At 40.9% G+C, this 26,331-nt stretch overlaps 2 protein-coding genes across 7 annotated transcripts in view; one reads left to right on the top strand and one right to left on the bottom strand.

Annotated features, from left to right (window-relative positions):
• Window positions 1-20,802, top strand: part of GAS7 (growth arrest specific 7) — a 151,123-nt gene extending 130,321 nt beyond the window's left edge. For 5 of the 6 annotated variants that reach the window (XM_082204148.1, XM_082204151.1, XM_082204150.1 and 2 more), the window contains exons 8-15: window positions 2,879-2,953; window positions 5,255-5,333; window positions 7,613-7,741; window positions 8,517-8,640; window positions 10,392-10,471; window positions 10,976-11,074; window positions 11,461-15,111; window positions 15,741-20,802. In XM_082204148.1, coding sequence (XP_082060274.1) covers window positions 2,879-2,953; window positions 5,255-5,333; window positions 7,613-7,741; window positions 8,517-8,640; window positions 10,392-10,471; window positions 10,976-11,074; window positions 11,461-11,574 — 700 coding nt within the window. In that variant the 3' untranslated portion in view covers window positions 11,575-15,111; window positions 15,741-20,802. The remainder of the gene's footprint in view (window positions 1-2,878; window positions 2,954-5,254; window positions 5,334-7,612; window positions 7,742-8,516; window positions 8,641-10,391; window positions 10,472-10,975; window positions 11,075-11,460; window positions 15,112-15,740) is intronic. The other variant, XM_082204149.1, reaches the window with a different exon arrangement.
• LOC309521768 (olfactory receptor 2D2-like) overlaps window positions 1-26,331 on the bottom strand; it is a 142,093-nt gene that overhangs the window by 55,938 nt on the left and 59,824 nt on the right. The gene's annotated exons all lie outside the window — the stretch shown is intronic.

Here is a 26,331-nt window from a genome sequence, read left to right as displayed (position 1 = left end):
GTGTCTGATCCAGTTTCCCAGCCATACAGTTCTATAGCTTGGATCCTATCTTTCCTTCTGTGAAAGGAACAGAATTCACCCTCATGGAATGGGACTTTTACATCTTCTTCAGCCTGTACCCATCAAAAAACTGCTCCTGGTGATTGGAAATGGTGTGGGAAATGTTGCAAATGGAATAGAGAGACAGTAGAAGTCCCTTATCATACATGAATGGAGGAGCAATTTCTATATGCCCAGAGCTGCTCTTTATAACATTTGCATATATGCCCGGAGTTGCTCTTCTTAAATGGAAGGACTTGAGAGAAGGATCTTAGATCTAGTGAAGTCTTTGGTTGCAGAAGGTGGGGAGGTGATTTTTTTTAAAAAAAAATCCCTATACACACACACACCTTGGACCCCTTCCATGCTATTCCAGAAAGTCCCCCTACCCTCTAGAGTGGATTTTCAGAGTTCACAAGGGCTGTATTGGGAAGGGGGGGGATGAGCAAAAATGACCTCTCCTAGTATTTTGCTGCAGGATTGTCCTGTAAACAAACAAACAAAATGCTCACAGGATCTCTATTTTCATCCCCTGTGTCTCCAGAAATCATAAAGCTGGGTTGTCGGATTTAATAAATTTTGGTTGCAACCTAGCAAGGCATTTAATTTTTTCATATTGTTTGATATTAGTACAATCACTGTATTTACTAAGGGTCCATTTTAATCTTCACTGTAGAGACTTAGGAATCATAGAAGTACAAATCCTCTTGAGTTCTTTCTACTTCACGATCTTCTGTGACTTTAGCACGTCTGGGGGTGGGGATCTTTCCTCACCCCATCCGGTCTGCCTCTGCTCTGCTAGAACATAGTTTAAATAACTCAAAATATATGCAGGACATGAAAGGAGAAGGCACGAGAGAGAAAGATAAACAGTTATTATTTATAGCTGCTCATTATTTATAACTACTCTTAGAAGAAAAAGAGCACTGTTATAAATAGCTTTCCGAATAATAATAATAGGATGGAGATTTACTTCTCTATGGCTTGCAATGGAGAACTGGAACACTGTGTTCCAAGAGTGGACTTTGCCTGGTCAGAGGACAATGAAGGCGCCACTACCATTACCCATTTCAATTGGACAGTGGTGAATTGGTAGGAAAACTTTATCTTGTGCCAGTGGAAAATCTTAAGCATAAGGAGAAGTGGGAATCCTTTTGACAGAGTATAGATCATCAACAAATCCACACAGCTCTTGAGTACAGAAAGTAACCTTTGGCACAAAATGGCAAATATACAAATATGTGTCCATAAATACATTACATAGCCATATTGGATATCTTCCATGGAAATGGGAGAGCAGAGGCCATTCACAGCTTTACAAAAGAAACAGGAGTTTATATTTTATATAGATTGATATCGTTCTCACCTCTTCTTGGAAAATGTCTTTATCAAGGGGGAAACTTGGAAAAGCCCCTTTGATGTGCTGCAGCATGAAAGTCCCCCACCCCGCAGTTTTTATCAAATAGTACAACTCTGTTTTTGCTTGACACTGAGATGTTTGGTTTGGTATGGATTGGTTGTTGTTGTTGTTTTAAAAACACACACAATAACAGTTTATGCACCTGTCTTTTTGTCTTTTCTATGGGTGTATTTGACGCCCTGCTTGGGAGACTATTCACAGCTCCCCACAGTGTTGGGGGTTTTTTTGAGGGGTGTGTGAAGGTATTTCAAATAGATACGATTTTAGTATAGTGCAGAGGTGGCTCCACAGACCAGAGCTGCATCAGCATCTGCCTTGAAAGGTGGATGGGGCTGCCCACCTGTCAGTCACGTAATGTAACAAATGACATCAAGTGTTTTGGTCAGAAAAAAAGCCTTCCTTTTAGCAGTTCCTTGCTGTTTGTGAGGTGCTTTGAAGCCCTGACTTTGGCACTTCAAAGAGCAGCCAAACTGAGAAACCTTAGATGCACTCAGTGCTTTTTTTCTGTAGGTACTCAAGGGTAGAGAGTATTGGCATCTTCCTTTTTCAAATGTTAAAAGTGAAAAAGCACTGGGTGCACTAGAGAGTTTGTTGCAGGGAGGAGTTCTCTCACACATCTAGACCAAGCTGGACTGAGCTCCCCACATATAATCCAATGTATGAGGGGTTCAGTCCAACTTAGCACTGAGTTTGGATGCACAACAGAGTTTTTTGCAAGGGGTGCCTTTGCCTATGGAAATTTCATGGAGGGGATGGTATGGCCAGGAGGAAGAGTGGGGGGAGCCTGAGGATTTGGAGCTAGAGGAGTCTGTGAATGATCCCAGTAGGGTGGAACTGGGGTCTCAAGAAGTGTCTGGTGCCAAGGAAAGGCTAGGAGACCTGGAAGGGGAAGATTCAGACCCTGAGGAAGACCAAGCAGATTGTCAAAGGGCTACTTGTTCATCACACCTTATTTATCAGCCTGTTTGTATTGATGGGGCTATGTAGAACAATGGAATATCTCACTGTGAGGAGTAGCAGAGAAAGATCCTCTTGCAGGTGGATCCTCTTGCATCATAAATACATTTTTTGACTTAATGAAAATTGAAATCTTGCTTTGGCTTCTGGTAAGAGCTGGGCTAGATTCAGCTGTTTTGACAAGTCGGACAGAGCTGTCCAACCTGGTTCCACATGCCAGGGAGGTGGAGCTGCTTTGTTCCGTTACACACAACCTATTCTTTCCATCATCACAGGTATATGGGGTTGGGGTTGAAGACAAAAGAATTGACCTGTATTACCTTGGTGAGGATTTTCAATAATGACTACTCGGCTTGTTGGGTTTTGCAAGTTGAATCATACAATGTGTGAAAACATCTATTGTAATGTGAGATACTGTTTTTTTAAATGATGTATTTCTGCTGGTGTTCTTCCTTTCTCCAGGATAAAGATTGAGGAAGAATATGCTAAGAACTTGTCCAAACTATCACAAAACTCGTTGGCTGCCCAGGAAGAAGGGTAAGGTCATATTCTTACCATTGTGTGAGTGGATGAAATCCCATGTAGCTATAAAACCTGTGCCTTTACTTAAATAATTTCTCCGCTCTTTCCTGCTTTCTGTTTGGGATCGACATTGGACCCTGGGCCCATCCTGTCTGGTTTCTTTCTTTGGAAATCAGCAGAAGAATGAAAGGTTGTAATTTGTACTCTGAGGGGGAAGAAGGTTGCTCACCTATCCATTGAAAAAATGAAAAGAAAAAAAGTGTATTGATACTTCAGTAATGTGTTAAGTGTTTAGAAGTTAGAAGAGAAAGTAAGGATCCTAGAGAAATGTACCTCTTCTCTTTCCGTGGAAGTTTCAATCCAGCACAGCTGTATAGCAGGCCAGCTGTCAAGTAGCAGCAAGCCATAGTTAATGGCTTATTGAGACAGAGCAGTGCACACTGCCTAATTACCCCTGCTTTGTGCCTCACCAGTGGGAACAACCAGCCATGAATCATTGGCTTGTTGTTAGGTCCAAACTGGGATTCTGTTTTGTTTCTCTTTAATAAACCAGATCAGCAAGCCAACAACAAACAATGAGTAGTCATGGTTTGTTAGAGTGAAACAAACCACATCTCAGGTTCAGGCTTCATGGCTTATTTCTCCCACTAGGGGACAAGCTGGAGTGGAAGCGATTGGGCAATGTTCTCTAGCGCACTGTTCAGTCCAAATAAGCCTTTAACCATGACTTACTGTTATTTGCAAATGAAGTCAATGAGCCTATATAATGCAGCCTTTGGATACGTTTCATTTTTCTTGCGATGGAGATTTGACCACATGTCCTTTCCAACTCAGAAATGTGATTCGCATTTTATTTTACGTCTTTGCGGTTCCATCCATTTTAGATTCGCCGTGGCATCTGGTGAGGTGGACTCTAGTCTACAAAAATATATCCCAAAATAAATGTTAGCCTTTAAATAAATTTGTTCATCTAAGGAGTCTCTACAGACCCTTTGATGTTTCTTGCCACAGAGTATAATTGAATCGCAAACATCTGATAACTTAGTTTGCTCCCTTAACAAATTCCTTGTTCCTTTTAATGTTTGTGTCCTCCTGGAGGAGAGTATATTGATTGCAGGAATTCACAGTTTATTCGTTTTCTACTCTGGAGGACAAGGGGAATTTTAATGGGGGCATGCCTGCATACCAAATAGTGAATTGGGTTTCTGCTTGGATGCATTCAATTCCTGGTTCCAAAAGAGATGTAGGCAAAATAATTCCTGTCTTGTACAAATACTTTGGATTTCAGCATGTCCGTCTATAGTATTAAGATGGCTTTCAGACACTGTACGTTTCTTATGATTCAGTGGCTATGGAACTTATTTAATTTTTGTGATATGGGGGGGGGAAACATGTAGCAAGGCAGATTAACTTTATTTGTCACCTGGCATTCATTAGATTTATATCCTGTCTTTTTCAATGATGAAACTCGTGCAAACTTCCAGCTCATTGCCTAAACTGATAGCCATTATGTTATTATTCCCTCCACTAGACTAATTCTCACAAGTTATTGGACACTTTGCTTGGAGGAGCTACTAAGAGTTTGGAAGACATATTTGAAAAGGCTATTAAAAGAAATCACATTGTTTATTTTCTGTCACCTGAGAAAATTAATTCAATTCTCTGTGTTGTCATGGGCTCATTTCAATTGTTTGACATTTTGAGGCTTAAGAAACAAACAAACAACTCATCCAAACGGCTCCTCATTAGGTAAAACCTTCCTAAATGTAATTGGAGTCTGATGGGAGACACTCTGGATCTAATCAACATTTTATGGCTACTCTACATATTATGCTTCAATTTATGGTTAAGCTATCCCTTTTGGTATTTAAAAAGTATCAAATTACACACTCGAATCAGTAGCTGAAGAAGTCATTAGTTACCTCTGCTGAATTATTATAACTACAAGTAAGAGCACAGGTAGAAAAGTTGCTAGTTTGTCTCAAATGAATGGTAATTATGAGCCTAAACAGCACTAAGGGATTGTGAGCGTAATTTATTCCAGGGGGTGGATGGGGGAAATGGGATGAGATTTTGCTGAAAATAATTATGCTCATCTTCCTTCCCCCGAATGTGAATCTGAACATGAGTCTAGAGAGAAAAATTATGTAAGATAATTTACATTTTTTTGTCTTTTGAGTTCAGCACTCTGAAATGCCACTGTTCCCATTATGTGTAGTATTTGGCATGCTACTGCTAACAGAAACGTACGTTTGTAATGATGAGAATTGGATGCTAATGAATGAGTAAATTTCTTACCCGTCACATATGTTTCAGGACGCTTGGAGAGTCTTGGTCTCAGCTGAAGAAAAGCCTGGCTGATGAAGCAGAGGTTCACCTCAAGTTTTCCTCCAAGGTAATCACTTCATAAGGAATCTTCTGTGTGGGGTTGAGACCAGCAGAACATGTTTTCTGAAAACTGGGGTGCAGTTTTACATAAAAGCTGCATTTGCGGGATTTTCATGGGTAAACTGGATAAGATGTCTGGGGAACAGAAGGATCCCAGTGAGTTGCTTTCCCCCAAAATCAGAAGCTATTTAAGCAAATAACTGTTGTGGCCCTCTAATGCTTGATGATAGGAAGCTGCTTTCCATCAGGACAGACTGTTGTTTACTCTTGCTGGCAGTGGTCTGTTACATAATCTGTTCTGCAATCCTTTTTTTAAGTGGGGATGCCTAGGTTTGAACTTTGAACCTTCTGCACTCAAAGCATGTCCTCTGCCATTGATCTGTGGTCCCTTCATTGATTCATAAGAAAGCACCATATGCAAACTTTAGGCATGAACCAGCCAAAGTTGTTGTTGTTGTTGTTGTTATTAAATGTTTTCCGTTTTCAAAAGTTTACAAATACACATCTTACAGTCTTGTACTTCCAATACAAATACATGTCAGACCCCCCCTTTTGTGGTTTCTTATTTAATTTTTTAACACTGTATTTTCCACTATACTCCATTTTTAAATTGTTCTACAATTAATCTTACTTATACTTTTAACTTCTTGATTTAAGTTAACCCTACCAATGCTTTTAGTTGCATACCATGATTTTTCAAATATTCCACAAATATTCCCCACTCCTTAATAATAATAAAAATTTATCTTGGTTTCTTAGCACACCTGTTAATTTTGCCATTTCAGCGTAATCCATCAGTTTAGTTAACCACTCTTCCTTAGTTGGAACAGCATCCTCTTTCCATATCTGGGCAAATACCATTCTTGAACCAGCCAAAGTTAATCTTTTTCAAGTCCTATGAGTCAAGTCCATGGGAAAGATTAAAGCATTAAAATAGTGAAATTTGAAAGCTTTTATCATTGAATTGCTCTTCCAATTAAAAATAATAAACAGCCTTATTCAAAGGTTAGCAGCTTAGAAATAAGCAGAAAAATAGGTTAGCACATTGTGGAATTATCACTTAATGGGTGCATATCCTCTGATAGAAACAAGTTCTGCAGATAACTTTTTTTCCATTTTCATCTGATAAATGTGCCAGTTTCCTTGGAATCACAATGCTCAAGGCTGCAAGCTCAGTTAATGTGGGTGGAGTTTAGTGTATGGGTTGTGTGATTACTGCATAATACGTGTGCTGGGGCAGTATTCAGTTTGAAAATCTGGGAAATTAACTACCTTCAATGCTATCACAGCACTGCTTTAGAAAGAAAACTATTAGTTCAAGTGACCTTTTTTCATCAGTCCATGCCTGGAAGGAATCCACAGCAGTCCCAAGACTATTGATTCAGCTGAGTAACTGCCCTTCTCATGATCAAGTTGTTAAGAGATTAGACAGCAGACAAATTTTGCCTGCTTCATGGTTTCAATTGTTGCAGACATGTTGAAATATACACTGAGTCAGTGTTTGGCTGGTTATGTAGTACACATGCATCTAAGTCATGACTTGGGGTGGAAATGTCCTTCCCCTGATTGCCTTTTTCGTTCCTGCAGTTGGTTGAGACAGAATAGGTCTGCTTTGCGGACAGTACTGATGTTGTTGTGTTTGAGAGCCAAAACAGATGTGACCGGGAAATGCATGGTCAAATCTCCCAGCTCTTTTCTCTCTGTTAAATTGGGATGTGCAGCATTTTGGCTGGCACACCGTTGCTGAGGGGAAAGGCTATTTAACACCTTATTTTTTGAATTCCCCACCCCCACCCCACCTGCACTTGCTAGTCCTGTTGGGGGAAATACAATACTGTTACAAGCATCTGTCTTTTTCTCTGAGGGGGGATAAGAGCAGTTTCAAGGAGGAGATTTCAATCAGGAATACAGAACTTGGAGACAGGGCTAAAAATACTTTCTGCCCCGGTGCTGTTACTATTCCAATTGATGTCTGAAGTATAGTGCTCCTGGCATCCTGGAATCACCAGATGCTGCGGATAAGAAAATATTTTTAATTGTAATTGGGTTTTTAATATTTTTTTCTAAATTGTTCCATTATGGATGGCCAGCATGGACTCCTTCAGAAGGATGGGTGGGATTTAACTTGAATGAATGAACGGACAAAAAAATAAAAATAGAGTGTGTCACCCACACTACGCAAACTGGGAGTTTCCTATGTTGAAAGAATTGTGGTCAAAATAGAGGTGTATCAATTATCAGCCGTTAGTCCTTCCTCAACCAAATTTCCCTTGCCTTTTGTTTCAGCTCCAGGCAGAGGTGGAGAAACCCCTTCTCAACTTCCGAGAAAACTTCAAGAAAGACATGAAGAAGTATGACCATCACATTGCTGATCTGAGGAAGCAGCTGGTTAGCCGGTATGCATCGGTGGAAAAGGTAAGTCAAAGCAGAAGAAGAAGAAGAAGAAGAGTTTGGATTTGATATCCCGCGTTTCACTCCCTTTTAAGGAGTCTCAAAGCGGCTAACATTCTCCTTTCCCTTCCTCCCCCACAACAAACACTCTGTGAGGTGAGTGGGGCTGAGAGACTTCAGAGAAGTGTGACTGGCCCAAGATCACCCAGCAGCTGCATGTGGAGGAGCGGGGAATCGAACCCGGTTACCCAGATTACGAGACTACCGCTCTTAACCACTACACCATGAGTTCATTTGAGGGGGTCAGTGGGCTGCCTGAAGGTTAGGGATAACTTGGCAATTCCACCTTCAGAAACAGACGGCAATAGCTTATGTTTCTTCCCCGGCCAAATCTATTTTGGTTTGAAGAAACAAGTGCATGTAGTTCATGCAGCAACTTTTTAGCATGCCCTATATTAAGCCAAAGTAGCTGACCTCTCAGACAAACATAGTGTTGATATTAATATTATTAAATGTTCTTTGCTCCAGCATTCCTAATGATTTAATAGTTGCCGCATCTGAAGAACTACTCTGAAGAGCACCTTTAATCTTCTCTGTGGTGCTAAAACTATCACACAGAAGAGGAAGAATCTCTGTGTCTCATGGTTCATGTTCCAGGTTCATGGCCTCCAACAAGGGCATATGTTCCATATTTCAGTGATTAATTCTGAAAGGAGGGGAGGGATATGAGAAAGAGGAGGCAAATGGGTATTGTTTTTCTGCTGAGGAGGAATTCATGGTCATTTCTTTTTGTTTCAAGGCCCGAAAAGCATTATCGGAGAGGCAAAAGGATTTAGAGATGAAAACACAGCAGCTGGAGATAAAACTCAGCAACAAGACAGAAGAGGAAATTAAGAAGGCTAGGCGGAAGTCCACCCAAGCTGGTGAGTGAGGATAACGTGTGTTAAGAAGACAAGGAACAGTGGTGTAAAAAGAAAGTTAGGTGGAAGAAAGTCCCTGCTGTTTTAGCTAACGAGAAAACTTAAGTTCGGGAAGCACTGTTTTGTGAGAGGATAAAGAGAGCACAAATGCTGACTGGCTCACTCCACTTCCCCAATGTGATGCCCTTCAGATGTTGTTGGACTACAACTTCCATCAGTCCTAGCCAGAATGGCTAATAGCCAAGGATGACAACAGTTGTGTTCCAACAGCATCTGATGGACACTAGGTTGAGGAAGGCTGACTAACTCCCCCAATCTTAACATTTGGTGTTGATCAGGACTGAATTCATAACAGTTCCTTCCTTCTGGTTATATCGCAAATATTTACTACAGACACCCCAAAGTTTAGGTGCTATTGATAAGTTCCAGGATTTAGCTTCTTCCACGCCCCCCCCCCCCCCACAACATACATCTGAAAGACAAGAGGAGGAAAAGTATGTAGAGCAATTAAGGAAAAGTGACCAATTATGCAGGTCTTTGTAATGCTGGAAGAGTCAGACAGGAGTTTAGTATATCAAATTGTCAACACTCCTTGAAGCTGGTTAGTTCAGTGATGTGACGTTCTGTGATTAAATTTGTCCATTTCCTCTATGTTTCCTTGTATTAAATATGTGACTAGCAGAAAGTAGTGCTGGAGGTGCTCTCTACATTCAACACTTCGTGATTCCATGTAAATTGCATTTTATAAAATACATACTCTCTGATTTGTACACTAGATGGCAGGAGAGATATTCACTACTACTTGACTCAAAAACCTTGTTTAAAAAAATCATATGATTTAAAAACAGCATTAGCCTGGGTCTGCTTCTGCATTTGTTCTACTCGAAAACAATATTTGGGGTCTCAGGTAGTAGCAGCATTAGAATGATCCATGCTGAAACTGATAAGAGGAGCAGCCTTTCCTGCTGCTTTCCAGTATGCTGCAACGTGAGGGTAGCAGTGAGGGCTAGGCAGGGGCGCTTGATTGGCTCTGCTCATATGACATCATTGCTGCCCTGCTGCACCTCCGCACCATTCTGGTACATGGCAGCAATTCTGCTGCAAGGAGATCAGGTATATGGTGCTCCCTGACAGCTACTCCTGACCAGGAAAGGGAGTTTAACAAAGGGAAGCCATAAAACAAGCATGGATTGCCCATTTGACATAGCAAATAAATATCCAAAGCTTGGGGCAAAAACTCCATTTTGTTTCCTCACTGAACTGTACTTTTGTTTCTCAGTCCAATGAAATTGAAATTTCAAGAAGTGGGAAACACTATTTTTCCCTTTGTTCCATGACACAGTTTCTGAATATTTTGATGACTCTTGGCCTCAGTGGCCAGGGAGACTTGGGGAGATTTCCTTGAAGGGAGAGGAGGACACACCTGGGAGGTAGGAAATCAATGGACTGGTTTGTTTCTCAGTGTTTGTCTTACAAACATGCTCCATTGTGAGGCATGCTGTCCAGCTGGATGAGCCCGCGGTATTTGTTTGAGAACTGTGTTTCACTCCTATTAATAAGGATGGAGAGATCACCACTCACTTCTCTCCTAATGGGTTTGATTTAGCTACACTACATTCTCTTCGTTCTTAACACCTTGCATGTAGAAACTTGTAGATAACTGCACTTTCACTTCTAAGTACCCTTTAGGGCGAGTGAGTGGGCTTGCAAAAAAAAGTTACTCACTGTTCTTTGCTTTGCTTTGTGTGTTGCAGGAGATGACCTCATGCGCTGTGTGGATCTGTATAATCAAGCCCAGTCAAAGTGGTTTGAAGAAATGGTGACCACCTCTCTGGTATGTCATGTTGGGTCTCTCCATGTTATGTTTGCAAAACTTCAGTGATAAGTGCCCATCTGGTAAACGTTATCAAAAGTTCAGCCCATGCCTGATCTTGCCACAACATTCTCAGGTCCAACTCTGGACGGCTTCCAGCATATATTAAAACATAGTAAAACATTAAACCTTAAAAGGCTATCTTGGCAAATTCAGCATACATTGTGTACGCAACAGTTTTCCTGGTCTGTGCATCGTTACAGTGGCCCCTACATTCTGAGAGGGCTCATTAGAGACTATCGATTGGGTATTCATAGTAGGAGCTGTGGTAGCAGGTAAAGCCCACATCTGCTTCAGCTCTTGTTTGATCCATGTTTTCATTTCAGATGGATTCTTTAGAGAACAATAGTGAAGTTCTTAGTCACTAAGAAATTCACATAAAGCAATCTCACCTTTCATTTGATGTTCAAGTATACTGCCTTATCCCCCATCTTTTAATGAAAATCTTTTATTGTTTCCTTTCAGGAGCTTGAGAGGCTAGAGGTGGAGAGAGTGGAGATGATTCGGCAGCACCTTTGTCAATATACACAGTTGCGGCACGAGACAGATATGTTCAACCAAAGCGTGAGTTTGCTTGGCCTTTTCTCCTTTCTGAAACAGTATTTCAGCAGGCCCTTGTAAACCTTAGAGCTTTAGAGTTGCACTGAGCCCGCCAAACTCTTGCCCTCCAGTGTAGACAACGGCATAAGTACCACAGCTGACTTGAAAAAACAAACGATTAAAACGCATTGGCCTCCTTGATGTAATATCTGTGGTCTGCTCTTCTTTCAAAATGGTATCCTTGGAATAGCTCAAGGCCTAATTGGAAATGTTGTCTGAACACAGTGAGGAAACAAATCTGAAGAACTGGGAGAAGGAGGTGGAGAAGTGGTTCAGTTTTGCTAGGGGGTCTCATTAGGCATTCCTATGTGCTCTTATGGTAACACTGCTGTTGTTTCTGTGTCTTTCAGACAGTAGAACCCGTGGATCAGTTGCTTCAGAAAGTGGATCCAGCCAAAGACAGGGAACTGTGGGTAAAAGAACACAAAACCGGTAATATCAGACCCGTGGATATGGAGATATAGACTGCTGTTACTGGTTGTAAGTGGTGGGCTCCTTGTCCCAGCCATGTTCGAGAGAGTTCTGTAAAGCCTCAGGAGTAGGGAAAAGAGAGACGTTCTGCTGTCAGCTTCCTTATATATTTATTATTGCCTGTAGGGACTATTTCTGTCATGTTTGATCATTATTTCATTTCCTGTTGTGCTTTGCCTTAAACATCGAACATTCCAGGTTTGAGAAGCCACGCTTTATACTTCCTTTCAGAAATGGGCTGCCAGCAGCCAAGCAGTTGCCGCACTCGTGATAAGCTGCAGGGGCTGTTTTCTGGTACAAAGAGAGTTTTGCTATTCTATTGTGATTGACTATCTCATGCTACTCTCCTTGCATGATGCTCTGTTTGTACAGCAATGCTAAGACACAATATGCCTCTGCCAAACAAACGAGACTGGTGAATTTGAACACGACTCTGGAAGGAGTGAGATCTTCCTGAATATTGCCACTTAATTGGATGGGAAGGCGGGGGGGGGGGGTTGAGGGAAACGCTCCTGTCCTCCCTTTACAATTTATGAAATGGCATTTATAAAGCTACCCTACCTCACAGGGGTGTTGTGAGGATAACAGTAAAACCTGTACAATATGTATTTTTTAACAAATCCTGACTCCCATGACTGCAGACTGCTGTTGTGAGGCCATCTGTGAAATTGTGTCTTTTTCAGTACAAAAGAAAATGAGGTGACCTTTTGAAAAGGTTGGTCCTTCTTTATATACCCTCTCAGGTACTCACTGACTGGAGTCCACAAGCCACTTACTCTGAAGGGGTGGGATTCATCTAATAAACCCTATCAGTGGAAGCCCTGCAGGAGGGCTTCTGCTTTACAGCAGGGCTTTCCCCCCATCTCCTCCTCCTGCACCCCCCCAAAATTTGGTTCTTGGGAGGCAGGAGGGCCCCCCAGAACAACACGGTAGGAGGTGGGGGGATTGTTCCATCTGGCAAGCTGATTTGCTTGTGTAGGCAGAACATTTGTAACAGCGTGACAATGAATCCCACCCGTGGTCTCCTTGACTTTGCCAGGGACAATTCCTGAGGAAATGTTCTGAGAATTGCAGACGTTTATCAGCACTCTCCAGAAGAAAATAACGTCCTCCATTGAATAGATAATAAGGCTACAGTGATTAGGACCCTGATGCTGTAGTCTTCAAAGAACTTTCTGAATGCTTCCCTTGAAAGATTGTAGCCAAATCGAATTAATTAAGGCATTGCTTGAGCTTTACTTTCCACCAAATAACTTACGAGTTTACAGACTATATAGATGGCAGAACTTCCTAGCTAATGTGTCTTACCTCAAACATGAGTTACCCAAAAGGTGGATTTATCCAATTGCTCTCTGGTTGCGTCACGCCACAGCAACCTTCAAGTGGGACTTGCTCTTTGGGGAGGATTTAACAGGCCTTTGGCTCCTGAACTCCTCCATCAGGGCAGCCATTTTAAAACAAGGAATTCAGTCTGTGTCAAATCTTTTCAGAAGACCGAGTTCCATGTAGCTCCCACCATGTGGTGATAGCCAAAAATCAACACGAGTAAATTAGAAACGACTGTATAAATCCAGCCAAATATGCATTCTGAAGCTAACATTCTGAAGTGCAGCTCTTTTCGTGAATGACGATGGACCCAATTGATCCTGAGGTCCCAAATGTTGAGAACTGTTGGAGAAGAACCATGGTGTTCTTTGTCCCACTTTTTTCTTCATTTGTCTTGCCTTGTCTTGCCTTGGTATTTATACAGAACAAATATTTCCCCTCTGAATTTATCTGATCTCTTTTCGTTCCTCATACTGCCAAGTGTTTTGTTTGATCAGCTGTCATAAGCAAATGTGAGGAGCAGATAGCCCTTTATGTCCTTCCTGAGTATTCCAATATTCTTTTTACTGGAATGCATAAGTCTGTACTATGACCAGATTTCACTGGATAAATGTTTTTATTTTTTGAATGATGATAGGTGTTGCAGATAAGTGGAGTTCCATGAGCTCACTTTGGCCTGGGTGGGTTGAGGTGTAGGTGGGAGAGGAGACATTTGTTTTGTTTGGTGCTGTTAAGCAAACTATCCCAATAAGTTACAACACAACTTCAGCTAATTTGAACATTCTTGCGTATTCTTCCCTTACTTTACTTCCAGTGAAATATCATTTCCCCCCTCTTTCTGTGTAACATCAGGTTTCTAATAGGAAACACATTTCATCTCCCCCCCCCCCCAAGAAACTGACCATCAACGTTGCAAAAAAGAACGATTTATCCTGTTGGTATGTGTGGGGAAATTGAGACTTGGACACATCCCAGCATTAAAAAGATTTCCAAGGCATCCGTTCAATTCTTCTTCCTGTTTTGAAAACCAGAGTCATATTTCCATATTCTGTGCATCCTTCAACCAGCTTGCCATTGTCTGGAGCATCCCTCACTTGCCTTTTCCTGGCCTTCTCACATGTCACTGTTTAGCAGTCTGCTCCCTGCATGATATAGACCTTGTCTTCTCATTTTCCTTCACGTGTGTTCTCAGGTATCAGCCAACATAAGTGAAACTGCCCACACAAATTGTGAAAAATAACAGACCCTCTCTCAAAATATATTTTAAGCCATTGCTCCATAAATACTCAACAGCACCTGACAGATTTTGTTCTCGTGTGTCTGCTGCTTTGCACCAAATAAGAATTGTCTCATTTTTCTATGTTCTGTAGTGACCTACGCTTTATCCTCCCTCTCTGTGTTTCTGGTGTCTTTCTCCTTTTTTCTTCAGAGTCTGGAGGTATCACACTGCACTCTGCTCTACCAATTTTACTTTGAGGAGCCACCTCATTTAAAGCAAGCTCTCCCAGACATTGCTAAAGATTATATACTGATTTAGAAGTCTCTTTTTATAATGTGGCAGATCTATAAGGTAATTGGTAATATGCTTGTGCTAGGTTTGTTTGTTTGTTTGTTTTGCTATTTTTATACACCAGATACCTTTTTCTTCTGGGCTGATACAGCCTGTTTGCACTTTAAAATTTCTGTCTTGCACCAAGTGGCACCCATTGAGTTCTAAGATTTGAGTGGCCGGTTCCATTAGGTTCAAGCCATTACTACTACCCTCTAACATCCTCATTTTTCCTTCCTTGTTCTCCTTAAAGCTCTCTTTTGCCATGTAAAGTAGATAGAGATATAGGTGGCTTCAAACAGGAGGGGGCAAGCAGAGTGGGAGAAGCGGTTGTTGAGCCCTTTCCTTGCAAATCCTGAATAGGCAATTAGTTGGCAAAGAACAGATTAAATGGCCTCTTTCTTTGCCCTTCTGGTTCTCTGCATAACATGATGCAATGGATAGTTGCTTTTCATGACTTAAGAAAGCCTTTCAGGGGAAACAATCACAACAACCATTTCACTGTAACCGTACAGCCATTTTATGTGTAACATGTTTCTACTCAGGCTTGTCCTCAGAAACTTTCTTTGCTGTACTGCTTTATGATTTGTGCTTCGTTCTCATCTAAACTTATGGGCTCAAAACTTAAAAGGAGATAGCTGTTCAAATGATAATAGTCTTTTAAAAGGAGACCAACAAAAAAAGTTCAGCATGCCAATTTTGTGATGTTCTTTCTCTTTAATTGAAGTTCAAAACCTCATTGCCTCTGTTGAACTCCTGTGCCATCTCAGTGTTCTCACTGGATGTCCTTGCTTTCTGGGTGCTATTGATCACATTCCTACTATTTTTATATTTTAAAAAATGACATTTGTTATATGACTTGCAGTCATGAATCATAGAATCATAGAATCATAGAGTTGGAAGAGACCACAAGGGCCATCGAGTCCAACCCCCTGCCAAGCAGGAAACACCATCAGAGCACTCCTATAGAATCAAAGATGAGATGGTCATGAGATGGTTCGCAAGTGCCATTCACGCTTCAGGTGGTTCTGTTATATCAGTTCATATTTAACTTGAATTTTCATTAGATTAGCCATTCATGAACAGCCAATTTTTGTTGCATCTGTTTTCTAGCTGCTTAATCTCAATGTCATTTTAACACACAGTGCTCATGGCTTAAACACTTGCCAACACTCAACAATATGAAATAAGTCCTAACTGATTTGTTCAGTTTTCCAGTTTCACATAGGCGATCAGCCTTCTTTATGGTCCAGCTCTCACTTCCATACATCACTACTGGGAAAGCCATGGCTTTAACTATACGGACCTTTGTTGGCAAGGTGATGTCTCTGCTTTTTAAGATATACTCTGAGCATATCCAGATGCAAATCTGTGTTTTTCAGCACAAAAGAAAATGAGGTAATAGGTCTGGTGACCTTACGAAAGGGTTGGTCCTTTTTTATATACCCTGTCAGGTACTCACTGACTGTAGTCCACAAGCCACTTACTCTGAATGGGTGGGATTCATTTAATAAACCCTATCAGTAGAAGCCCTGCCTTTACAGCAGGGCTTTCCCCCCCATCTCCTCGTCCTGCACCCCCAAAAATTTGGGTCTTGGGAGGCAGGAGGTCCCCCCAGAACAACACGGTGGGAGGGGGGATTGTTCCAACTGGCAAGCTGATCTGGAAATCCTTGATCTGATTGGATGCTGCAATTGAATACAGCCCAGTAAGTTAAAAGATTACCCATAGTTTGTGAATAAAACCTAAGCACAGTGCTTGTCTTCCATGCCAGACATCCTTGTGTAGCCATCTGCTGCTGCTATATTTCACACACACACCCTTTGTTCTGCTGGGACACCTGTCTCTTCATAATTGTTGTAGAATCTCATTGACTTTATTCATGGACATACTAGTTTTGTATGCCACCTGTTCCTAAGACATAGCTTTACTCTCGCTGCTAGATGTAATCTTTTACAGAACAAATCTATGCATTTACTCAGAAGTAAGCCCTTTGTAAAGTAGGGCTTACTCCATAGTTAGTATTATTGTTTTGTTAAGGTTGCAATGTTTTCATAAACACAAGGCCTCCTAAGCAAGACTTGCTAAATCCCTGCTTCAATGCCTGCCCTGGTGTTTTTAGGCATTCAGGACTATTCCATATGCTTTCAGAGTATATCGTCCATAAGCTCAATTTTGTGAACTGTGGAGAAGCTCAAGTTCTCTACAGTCATCCTTCTATTTTTGATTTCCCCACCCCCTTCCCTCCCCTACAACAGGGATGAAGTCACTATTAAAATTCTGAATTCCTTCTCATACATCTGTTGTTCTGTCGTGTCCTTTTTCCTACATCCAGTTCAGAATTTTGCCAGCTGCCCGGCCTCTGTATAGTGTGAAATGGGAAGGGAAAGCAAAATTTTCTGCTATTTTCTGTCACAGACAATGCAGGCTTGTTCTAGGCTTTGCTTAGCAATGCTGCTTGGGCTGCCTTCACAGCTGCATTCTGATCCAGTGTTCCATTATTAGCCAGGCTCTGATGTGAAAACAGCAGAGAAGTGCCATCGTAAGGATGGCTATGAGCACAAAAGGGCTTACATTCCCATTTTTAAAAGGTGGGAGTAGGGGGAAATGTGACAGGTGGGCATAAGGGCACGAAACTGAGAATACAAGGACGAAAGAACATCTGATGAAATGAGCAGGCAACCATTTTGAAAGGAGCGGGGGGGGGGCAAAATGATTCTTAAAACTTTGTGTAGATTTAGTTTGCACAGCTACATGGCATGAGACACTTGGGATACTGATAACTGATCTAAGTTTGTTTGGCAGTTGCTGATCATAAGCTCCCTTTTGATTCCCTCCCCCTCCCTTTTGTCTTTTTCCCCCCTTACAAATTAATTCAGCAGACCTATAGAATTTAGAGGCTGACTAGGATATTACTATACGATACAGTGGGGCATGGGGAAGTGTAGCATAGATGTATCCATGATGCCCCAGATTTGTTATGAAGCAGGGAAATAACAAAATATGCATCTTGCAAGGATTTTCGCCCCCTTAGCTGCAACAACAGTTGTGGAGGTGGGATCAAGCATCTAAAATAATCCCTCATTGGGAAGTGTTGAGTGGGAAGCTTCTACACATGGTACATATTTCCATTAGAAACTAATAGTGATTTCATCGTGCTAGTTTAAAAGTGATATCTTCTTCCAAAGAGTCCTGGAAAATATAGTTGGGTGAAATTATGGCGAATTCTCTGTTAGAGCTATACCTAGTCGTCACCTCAGAAGTACAGTTCCCAGGCTTACCTAGGAAGAGCAAATGACGACTGTCAGAGAGGGTGAAATCTGTAGTGCAGATATGGCCTTGATTTAGGAGTGTCAGTACTTGTGTATATAATGTGGATAAAGATATGTGAATAGTGTAAATAAGTAGACTTTGTCCAGTCCAATACCTTGAGCTCAGTATGTCTCCAACAGTGAACATTTGTTGGTTGCATGAACTCGGAACTGATTGTGCTCTATCAGTACTTGCACCAAAGGTGTTGTCTCTCAGATCCTGTCCGTAAATCACAATACATAGTAACTAAGATGTGTTATAGTGGATTTTTTTAAAACCTCAAAGGCATAGCATGCAGTTGCATCTGGCAGGCAAAAACTTAAAAGGTTCCCAGTAATTTGACTAGTGTACACGCTCACATTTAGCATTATGTAACCATACACTGTGCCTGGAGGTGGCACTGCATGTATTTTACATTTTGCTGATCTTGCATGGGGTTCTCCTGCTTGACTTTTGTGTGACTCTAGTTTCCTTCACTTTTCGTATAAGTCAACCAATGTGTTTGTAGAACTAATGGTTGTGTACGTCTGTTAAGGTGATGTTTTGAGAGTCTTGCGGCCTTTGTTCATTGTGGAGCAAGACAATAATTCTTTTATCCCATAATTGCTATGAAACAAAGAATACTGCACCCCAAAACTTCACATTGCCATATGACTGGGACTTCAACTTACATGGCAGTGAGTCTTCCTGATGTTTAGTTTGATGTCCATTCATTCTGTGCCCACTCATACATGCTTAAGAATATTTCGCTGTGGTCTAATTTCAGACAACAATTTTTGTCAGATTTCTAAGTTGGGGTTTTGTCCCTACGCCTCCTGAAAACCTTCCACCTGCTATCAGGATTGGTACAGATACTTTTTTTAAAAGTCGATTTAGGTAACTACAATTTTTTTTAACTGCTTGGAAATTTACTTTACAGCAAGCCTTTCTTGAGCCTCTGCTGTGTGTTCTACATAATTCATTGTGATATGGTGGCTCCTTTCTATGATATGTTCTCTGCTCAGCTGTCTTGGTTTGGTTATGGTGTGATCCAGAAAACCAATGGTATGCCATTGATTTCAGCAAGATACATATCTTGCTGATACTTTCTTAGTCCTTATGCACTCCACGGTGCCAAATACTGTTGAAATCTAGCTAAATGCTCTTATTCTAAATAAAAATAAAAAATTAAGAAGAACCTTATTTGGAGGGGGCGGCGGCAGGAAGGCCAATGTTTTGGAAGCACAGAGAATTGGAAATGAAGAGAAATAGAAATAGAAAAAAATTCCCCAACTTATATTGGATAAGATTGGTTTTAATCTAGAAGGGATGTAAAGAACAGACATATTTTCAGTTGTGTTCAAATACTCAATCTGAGATATTGGGGGAGGGGGCATATTTTCCTTTGCTGCTCTTATCACAAGCAAACTCCAGGAAGATCTTGCTGTAAGTCTAAAGCACAACCAGTTTGGGCATTTTGAATACCAACAGCAAAATAATATTTTAGAGATTACAAATCCAACTCAGATTATTAGATTTTACATTTCTGAGCTCATAGTCCACTCTTAATATAGTCCACTTTTAATATAGAATTTTTTACAGTATTAATGCTAGTGGAAGATCACATAACACTCCTTGAAAAAGTGGTGCAGGGCCTTTTTTTGCCCTAGGTTGTGCCAAGTTTTGAGCGAGTGCCCAGTAACATTTAAGCAGACCGATTCCAAGTTTGGCAGCATTTGTTTCAAACTGATGTTCTTCTCTAGTGGTTCTGTTACATAAGCATTGCAAGTGAAGAGGATGCTTTTAATGGAAATTGTAATGAACCTTTTGGATGTTTGGGGTTTGTAGACAGTAGTAATTTCACTCTGCCAATATTTTTAAATCGGTTGACCCTAATGTGCATTGAATACGGTTAGCAGAAAAACTCAGGACTACCTTCAGTGTTTGAGTACCCAATTCATCATGTCTATGTAGTAGCAATAATGTTTATTGCAGAGCAAGGAAGTGAAGGTGGCTACAATCTAATGAATAGCAAAGTGAATTGGTTGCAATCAATGGAGCTTGCAGTTTATGCATGTTTACTCAGAAGGAAGTTTTCCCAAGATATGTGCATAGGATTGCAGCCTTAAACATCCTTAACTGTGATTGTTGACTTTGATTTCTGGCAAATATATCCTTGTGTTCCTTTCCAAAATTGGTGTACACTGAAATTTCTGTTACCTGTATTTGGTTGTCTATTTTCCCAGTGAATCTGAATTCACTGTGTGTCTCCCATGTCAGAGTAGCCTTATGAAAGCAACACTCCCTGTTATCAAAACTTGTGTTTCCAAACACTGTAGGCTTATCACAGGCTATATGGATAAGCAAATTCACAATGTATTTCTTTTTACCATCCATGAGTAAATTGAAAGTGCACAATTCAGTTTTGCAGATATAGATTTGGAGGGCAGATCTGGCCAGCAACTAGCTCTCCCCAAAACAGTTTTTTTTAAAAAAAGAGAGATTTTAAAAAATGGCATTGCTTATCTCATCTTTTTATCCTGTACCTTTTACTAAACACTTTCTAAATTTTTACAGTCAAATGTGTCCTCTACCAGCAGTAATGGCTTTGAACTTTGTAATAATACTTAGCTGCAGATTTTTGGGCTGACTAGACATTTAAAAACTTAATTCTACTGTAAGCTCTGTGTATCAATAACAGCAGTGAGCCTTTAATCATTGTGAAAACTGTTAATGTGGCTTTTTTGTCCCATGCAATTGTATGACTAAAACACTGCAGCTGAAGAGGTAAATAAATACTCGTTAAAATTTAAGGGCCTTGTTGTCAGTTCAGGTATGTCTCCTAAATGTTAATATCACTGGAGTTGCACTGATTTACCCCATTTACAGATCTAGCCCTTAAATGTTGAAGGTATTTGCTATACATTCCCCCCCCCCGTCTTATGTACAAACATTTCCATAAACTTTGTACTTTCCTCTATTTTAGCAAGTTTGTATTATGCACTTGAAAAGCTTTGTCTCATCTCATGTAAAATAAACTGTACAGTCCATTAAATGCTGTGTTGCTGAACTGTTATTTTCACTAATAAGGAGCAGGATTTCTGTGACCACTTCACACTCGAATTAATCCACATGATTATGTACATGCGTACATCAGTACATAGAAAAGGATTAACATGCATCGGGATGCAAGAAGGCAATATTTCAATGAATAGGAACAGGCACACCCTCTTGGACCCTATTAAGTCAATTGCTGTAACGATACCCTTTAACCATCTTCTGTGGTGACACTGCAACACAGCAGAAAGCGTGCTATCAGCTCCTTTTTTCTGTTACGCTGACCCAGTGGTGTCACAAAATAAGGTGTTGCAGTCATAGAATCATAGAGTTGCAGAGTTGGAAGGGATCTAAAGGCAGGGGTGAAGCTAGGCTTTATTTCACTCAGGTCACCAATATGTCAGTGCAGGAATCACAGCTAAAGAATCCCTGACAAATGGCCATCCAACTTTGGTTAAAAAAGACCTCCAAGGAAAGACAGCCTTTGGTCTGAAATCTCTGGCACCTTAAAAAGTGACTGCTGTTTCCTTGCAAAGGCGTCTTTGCTCATCAAAACTTGACCCTGCCTACAATGCTCCAAGGGAAGGCGCCACCCCAACGTTGAGAACTATTGTACAGAAAACTCAGAAAACAGAAATCCACGGTAAAGAAAACTTCCTTTTCCTGCCACATAGAAACATGTTTCAATGTCTTTTCGCATTACAGTGTCATCTGCAAAACCCACCTATACTTGATGTATACATTGCCTAGTATTTCATCTATATTTTGGATATTTTAGTAGTCATTCCATAGACCCACCTTGTTAAGAATGTGTTAGGGTTTCTTCAGGTGGGGGGTGGGGGGGTGAATAAAAACTGCTACCAGCCCTGTGAGTAGGTTTTAACTAGCAGCAGTTTCTAGAGCAACCAGGAAGGCAAGGGCTGGCTGAGCAGAGGGTATTCTTGTTCTGCTTTACCTCAGAAATTCTTAAGGGTAGATTGTTGCCTGAAATATGAGTTGTTACTCATAGAAACTGTGGTATTCACTGGTCGGGTGGAAAGCAAGGAGACCGACAGTAAGTGGAACCAGAGCCAATGACCAGTAGAGTCATCATATTCTAGTTTTGCCACCGTCTGCCCCCCTGCTGAGTTTAACAGGGAATGACATTTCTCAGACTGGGTTGTTTTTGTTTTTGTTATGTATTTTGTGTTTTCATATCCTGTTTTTATGTTGCATCCACAGTGAGACCTGCAGGTATAGGACAGTTTACAAATTTTAATAATAATAACAATAAGGCAGCAAATCAGTAAAGAACACAGCAGCTGTGCTTCTGTAGAGTATTATCTTGAAATTAAATGGATTATGAAGTTGCGGTGAGAAAAGGATGTAAGGTAAGTTCAAGTCTGTCTGTCTGTCTCTCTCTCTCTCTCTCTCTCTCTCTCTCTCTCTCTCTCTGTGTGTGTGTGTGTATGTGTATGCGTGCACACAAGACTTCCTCCGGCTTACAGCCAATTATTCCAAACTGGCAATTCTGAAGTAAATTCCTTAGAGGTCTCTCTCTGCGTTTTGTCAAATATTCTGAACAGAGAGTCTGAAGAAGGAGTCTTCTGCCCTCCAAAAACTGGGAGTAATTGCTCTTCCGATTATTATATTTGCTGAGGGGATTGGTACCCTGACAGTGGGTTTCTTACCCGGTGGCTTCATTGTCTGTTACAATTCACAGTGTCAGTTGGGGGCCATCATGTAGTGACCACGATTCACATTAAATAGTGTTCAACAGCAGGGGGCGGAGAACTCATTTTGCAATGGCCAAGACTCATGTGGTGAATTCTAATTGAGGATATGGATGGGTAGGAGACATTTACTAGGGAAAGACTGGTCCCTAAGGTGCAGAAAGCCATCCACAGCTTCCTGATAGGATTTGCTATTAAACTGCTCAGCTAAAAAGGCAGGATGACAAAGAGCAGCTTAATTTGCCACACTGGAACTGGGACGGTTGAAGGTCAGTCACAGATAGTGATTTAGAACTAGACTCCAGAGTACAGGCCGGCGGGGGTGGGGTGGGGTGGGGACAAGTGGGGCACTGGCCCATGGTTCAAACTTTCTGAGGGGCCCAGAGATCCACTGGCCGCTTCTAGGACCCCAGGCAATTGTACATAGAGCTGCTGCTACATCAACAGAGCAACCAGCAAACATTTGCTACACAGATGTTTCCAGAAGCTTCCAATAACCTGAGGTAGATAATTTTAACATTTGCAATATTGGGTTGCTCTGCTTCTCTTCTGAGTGTTACAAAGGAGAATTCAAAACATGTCTAAAGTATTACTCTTCTGCATTCATGTTCTCCAGTTTGAATCATCCTCGATATACGGAATTACTAGAAGTAATTGCAAATTCTCTTCTCACCCTCACCAGTACTGAGTAGAACCTTCTTTCATTTACTGTTGTACACTGGGACAGCTTTTATATTTCTTTAAAAACAGCCCTTTCAGTATGTTTATACCAAAGTTGCAGATTCCTGTGGAATTAGACAACACTTCTTTCTGTTTGTAATAATTTTACTTTTTCCATGCATGTCATTTAAGGTATGCACTTCTAACTTCAGTTTGGCTATTTGTGCCCTGTTTTCTAACTTTGCAAACCAAATGCTCCATCTTCTGAAGATTCAGTATAAATTGTAACTCTGTTTACAGATCCATGACTTGATTTTGGCATTAGAGATAGATTATGCCTCTTACTTTTAAGGAATTGTTTGTGGAAGGATGCCTAAATTACTCCTTCTAGTATAATTTGTTTACTTGTTTGGCCTTGGTGACCTCATGTTGATTGTAGCAGCCTCATAGCAATGATAGACTTGAGGTGCCAAAAGCATCCTAGAGACCATGTCCCAGTCAAAGATAAAATACTATGTCCCTTCAGATGCAGCCACATGGTCCAGGTTGGTTCATATGAGGAGATCCCTGAGGTTACATAGAGTGCAAAATGAGGCAATTTTGAGTTTTATGTGCTGATTTTTTATCTTTGCAGTCTGAATTAATCGATCTAGGCAGTAAAAGTCATCAGACTCTGTTGGTATCTGCTTAGAAGATTGTTGATTACTACAATCAATTAGAACTTTTAAAAAAACTGTGAATATAGTTCGCAAAATGTTATCTTGGTTCCTGAGCCATCAATTGGCTCCGGGAAATTGTCAAATCCTGAATTTGTACAAAATTTAGAATTTGTGTGATATTTCAGTTTTATGCAGGAATTATCTTTTATTTTACAGCACTTTGTTTTGCAAGTGTTTTTACACTTAATAATACAAATAACAATACTAAATAGTTTTCTGAAGTAATATGTTGCATGGGAAGGCTTTTACCTTAGGTATCATATTTGGTATCTATGATGGCTTTACCTACATGGATTCAGTTGTTATGTCACTTGGCCTGCCATGGAAGTCCTTTTTGGTGGTATCCTATGATAGCATGAATGTATGCTCTTGGAAGAGTTACATACATCATAAAAAGGCACCAGAGTTGGGTGGATCTGGGGCTGTAAAGTGGGCTGCATTCCATAAGGCTATGGTACTGTTTCATAAAGGTCATTGTGTGAAGACCTGTATGACACAGTATATGGCACTTCATGCAGTTTCCTATACAGAAGTCACTTCCATGTGGGAAATTCACCTTTTGTGAAGTCTTGCAGGTGATATGCAAAGCAAATAAAATCAAGGTTGTTCCCCCCCTTCTTTATTATTCTTGCTCTGAGTAGTAAAGAGCAATTTTAAAGACCTAAAGTGTTCTTGGGGCAGATTGTATCTAGTCCATGAGTCAGAGTAAAGAGGACACTACAATTTTTCTCGCCCTAAAATTCTGACCATACAAAGAATACAAAATGAGGCTGTTATGTGCTGGTTTTGTACCTGTTTCCTTAAAGGATATATCTGCTATGGGATGATATAAAGAAAAATGAGTGCACCATTTTATTTTCTTGAAAAACGAATGAGATGGATGGTTGTTTGATTTGGATAGGTGGAGCCCTCGCTCTAACAAGATAAACATCATCAGTCTAGTTCATGGATAAATAACAGCAGTTTCAAAGATTAAAACTGCTGATTTATACAGTTGCAGTTTTTTCCTACCGTACAGTCTGCAATCAGTTGAAGTAGCCCAAAATATTATTTTCACCTGGCCTCTTGGATTTGATTATATAAGGTCACTTGATTTCCCAACTCCAACCCCTCCCAATAAACAGGGAAAGATTACAGATGCATGAGAAAGCAAAAATGCAGCTCTCCAGAGAGTCTAACAGCTTCTGCTAAAGTAGCAGTGTGGAGCTTGTGACCCTCTGCAGATTGTTGGACTTCAACCCCAGTCCCTATGAAATCAACACAATCATCTATCTAGTACAGCAGGAGCAGGGGATCTGTGCCCCCCCCCCAGTTATTGGACTACAGCTCCCTATAGGCTATAGTGGCTGCAGCTGATGAGAGTTGGAAGATACCCATTTTCTGACGCCCATGTTACAGCACCTGTTTACCTCTGTGACCAAGCGGATGCCTCCCTCAGGCCCACAACACACACACACAGAGAGAGAGAGAGGTGGAGAGAGAGAGAGAGAGAGAGAGAGAGAGAGAGAGAGAGAGAGAGAGTTGCCTTCCTCCCCGAACATCTAGCATTTTATGACATGCCGCAGTGCTGCTGAAGATGGATGTTCCACTTAGCCAGAATGACTGTCAGACATTGATAGCCTCGGTCCCTGTGAATTTGTCTAATCTCTTTTAAAGCCATCTAAGCTGCTTGCCATCCCATCTCATAGCAGTGAACGCCATAGATGAACTTAACGTTGTGTACTTCCTTTTGCTTGTCTTGATTTTTTTGCTAATCAATTTTATTGTGTCAGCTCATTTTACCCATCTTTGAAACTTGTTTGCATTAAATCTTATTTGCCTCCTGCCCCTACATTTACCTAGTTTGGAAAGTCCCTCTTGGAGCCTTTTGTAGTCTGCTTTGGTTTTCCCCATCCTGAATAATTTGATGTCATCCTTCACTTTCTCCCTGGTTATCACAGACTTGTTTATGAGCAAGCTGAATAGCACCAGATAGGGGCAGCTGAGGCAATTGCCTCAGGCGGCAGGATCGCCAGCAGCAGCTGATCCCACATTGATCTTGATTTCCCCCTTGTCCCTGATGTAAATCTGCAATCACCCCTTCTTCCAAGGAGGGACGCCATTTTGGGTTTTGCCTGAGGTACCAAAAAGTATTGGGCTGGCCCTGCCAGATGCAGTACTGATAATCAGCTATTGTTTTCTTGCCTTCGTTGAGAATTGTCCATCTGCTCCTGCCTTCCATTCTTTAGCCAGTTACTAACCCATGAGAAACCACATACTTTTATTCTATGACTACTAAGCTTACTCAGGAGCCTTGTTGAGGAACATTGTAAAATGCTTGTATCAAAATAATACACTTTCCCTTTATCCCAGCAATCACATATTCTACATTCTAATCAGACTGGCACGGTTTTGTCAGTTACCTTTTCATCTTCTGCATCTGCTGTCTACTTTTCA

Source organism: Podarcis vaucheri (genome assembly GCF_965113315.1).
Source record: "Podarcis vaucheri genome assembly, chromosome: 2".
NCBI classification, from domain to species: Eukaryota; Metazoa; Chordata; class Lepidosauria; order Squamata; family Lacertidae; genus Podarcis; species Podarcis vaucheri.
This window is presented reverse-complemented; position numbering and strand designations above follow the sequence as displayed.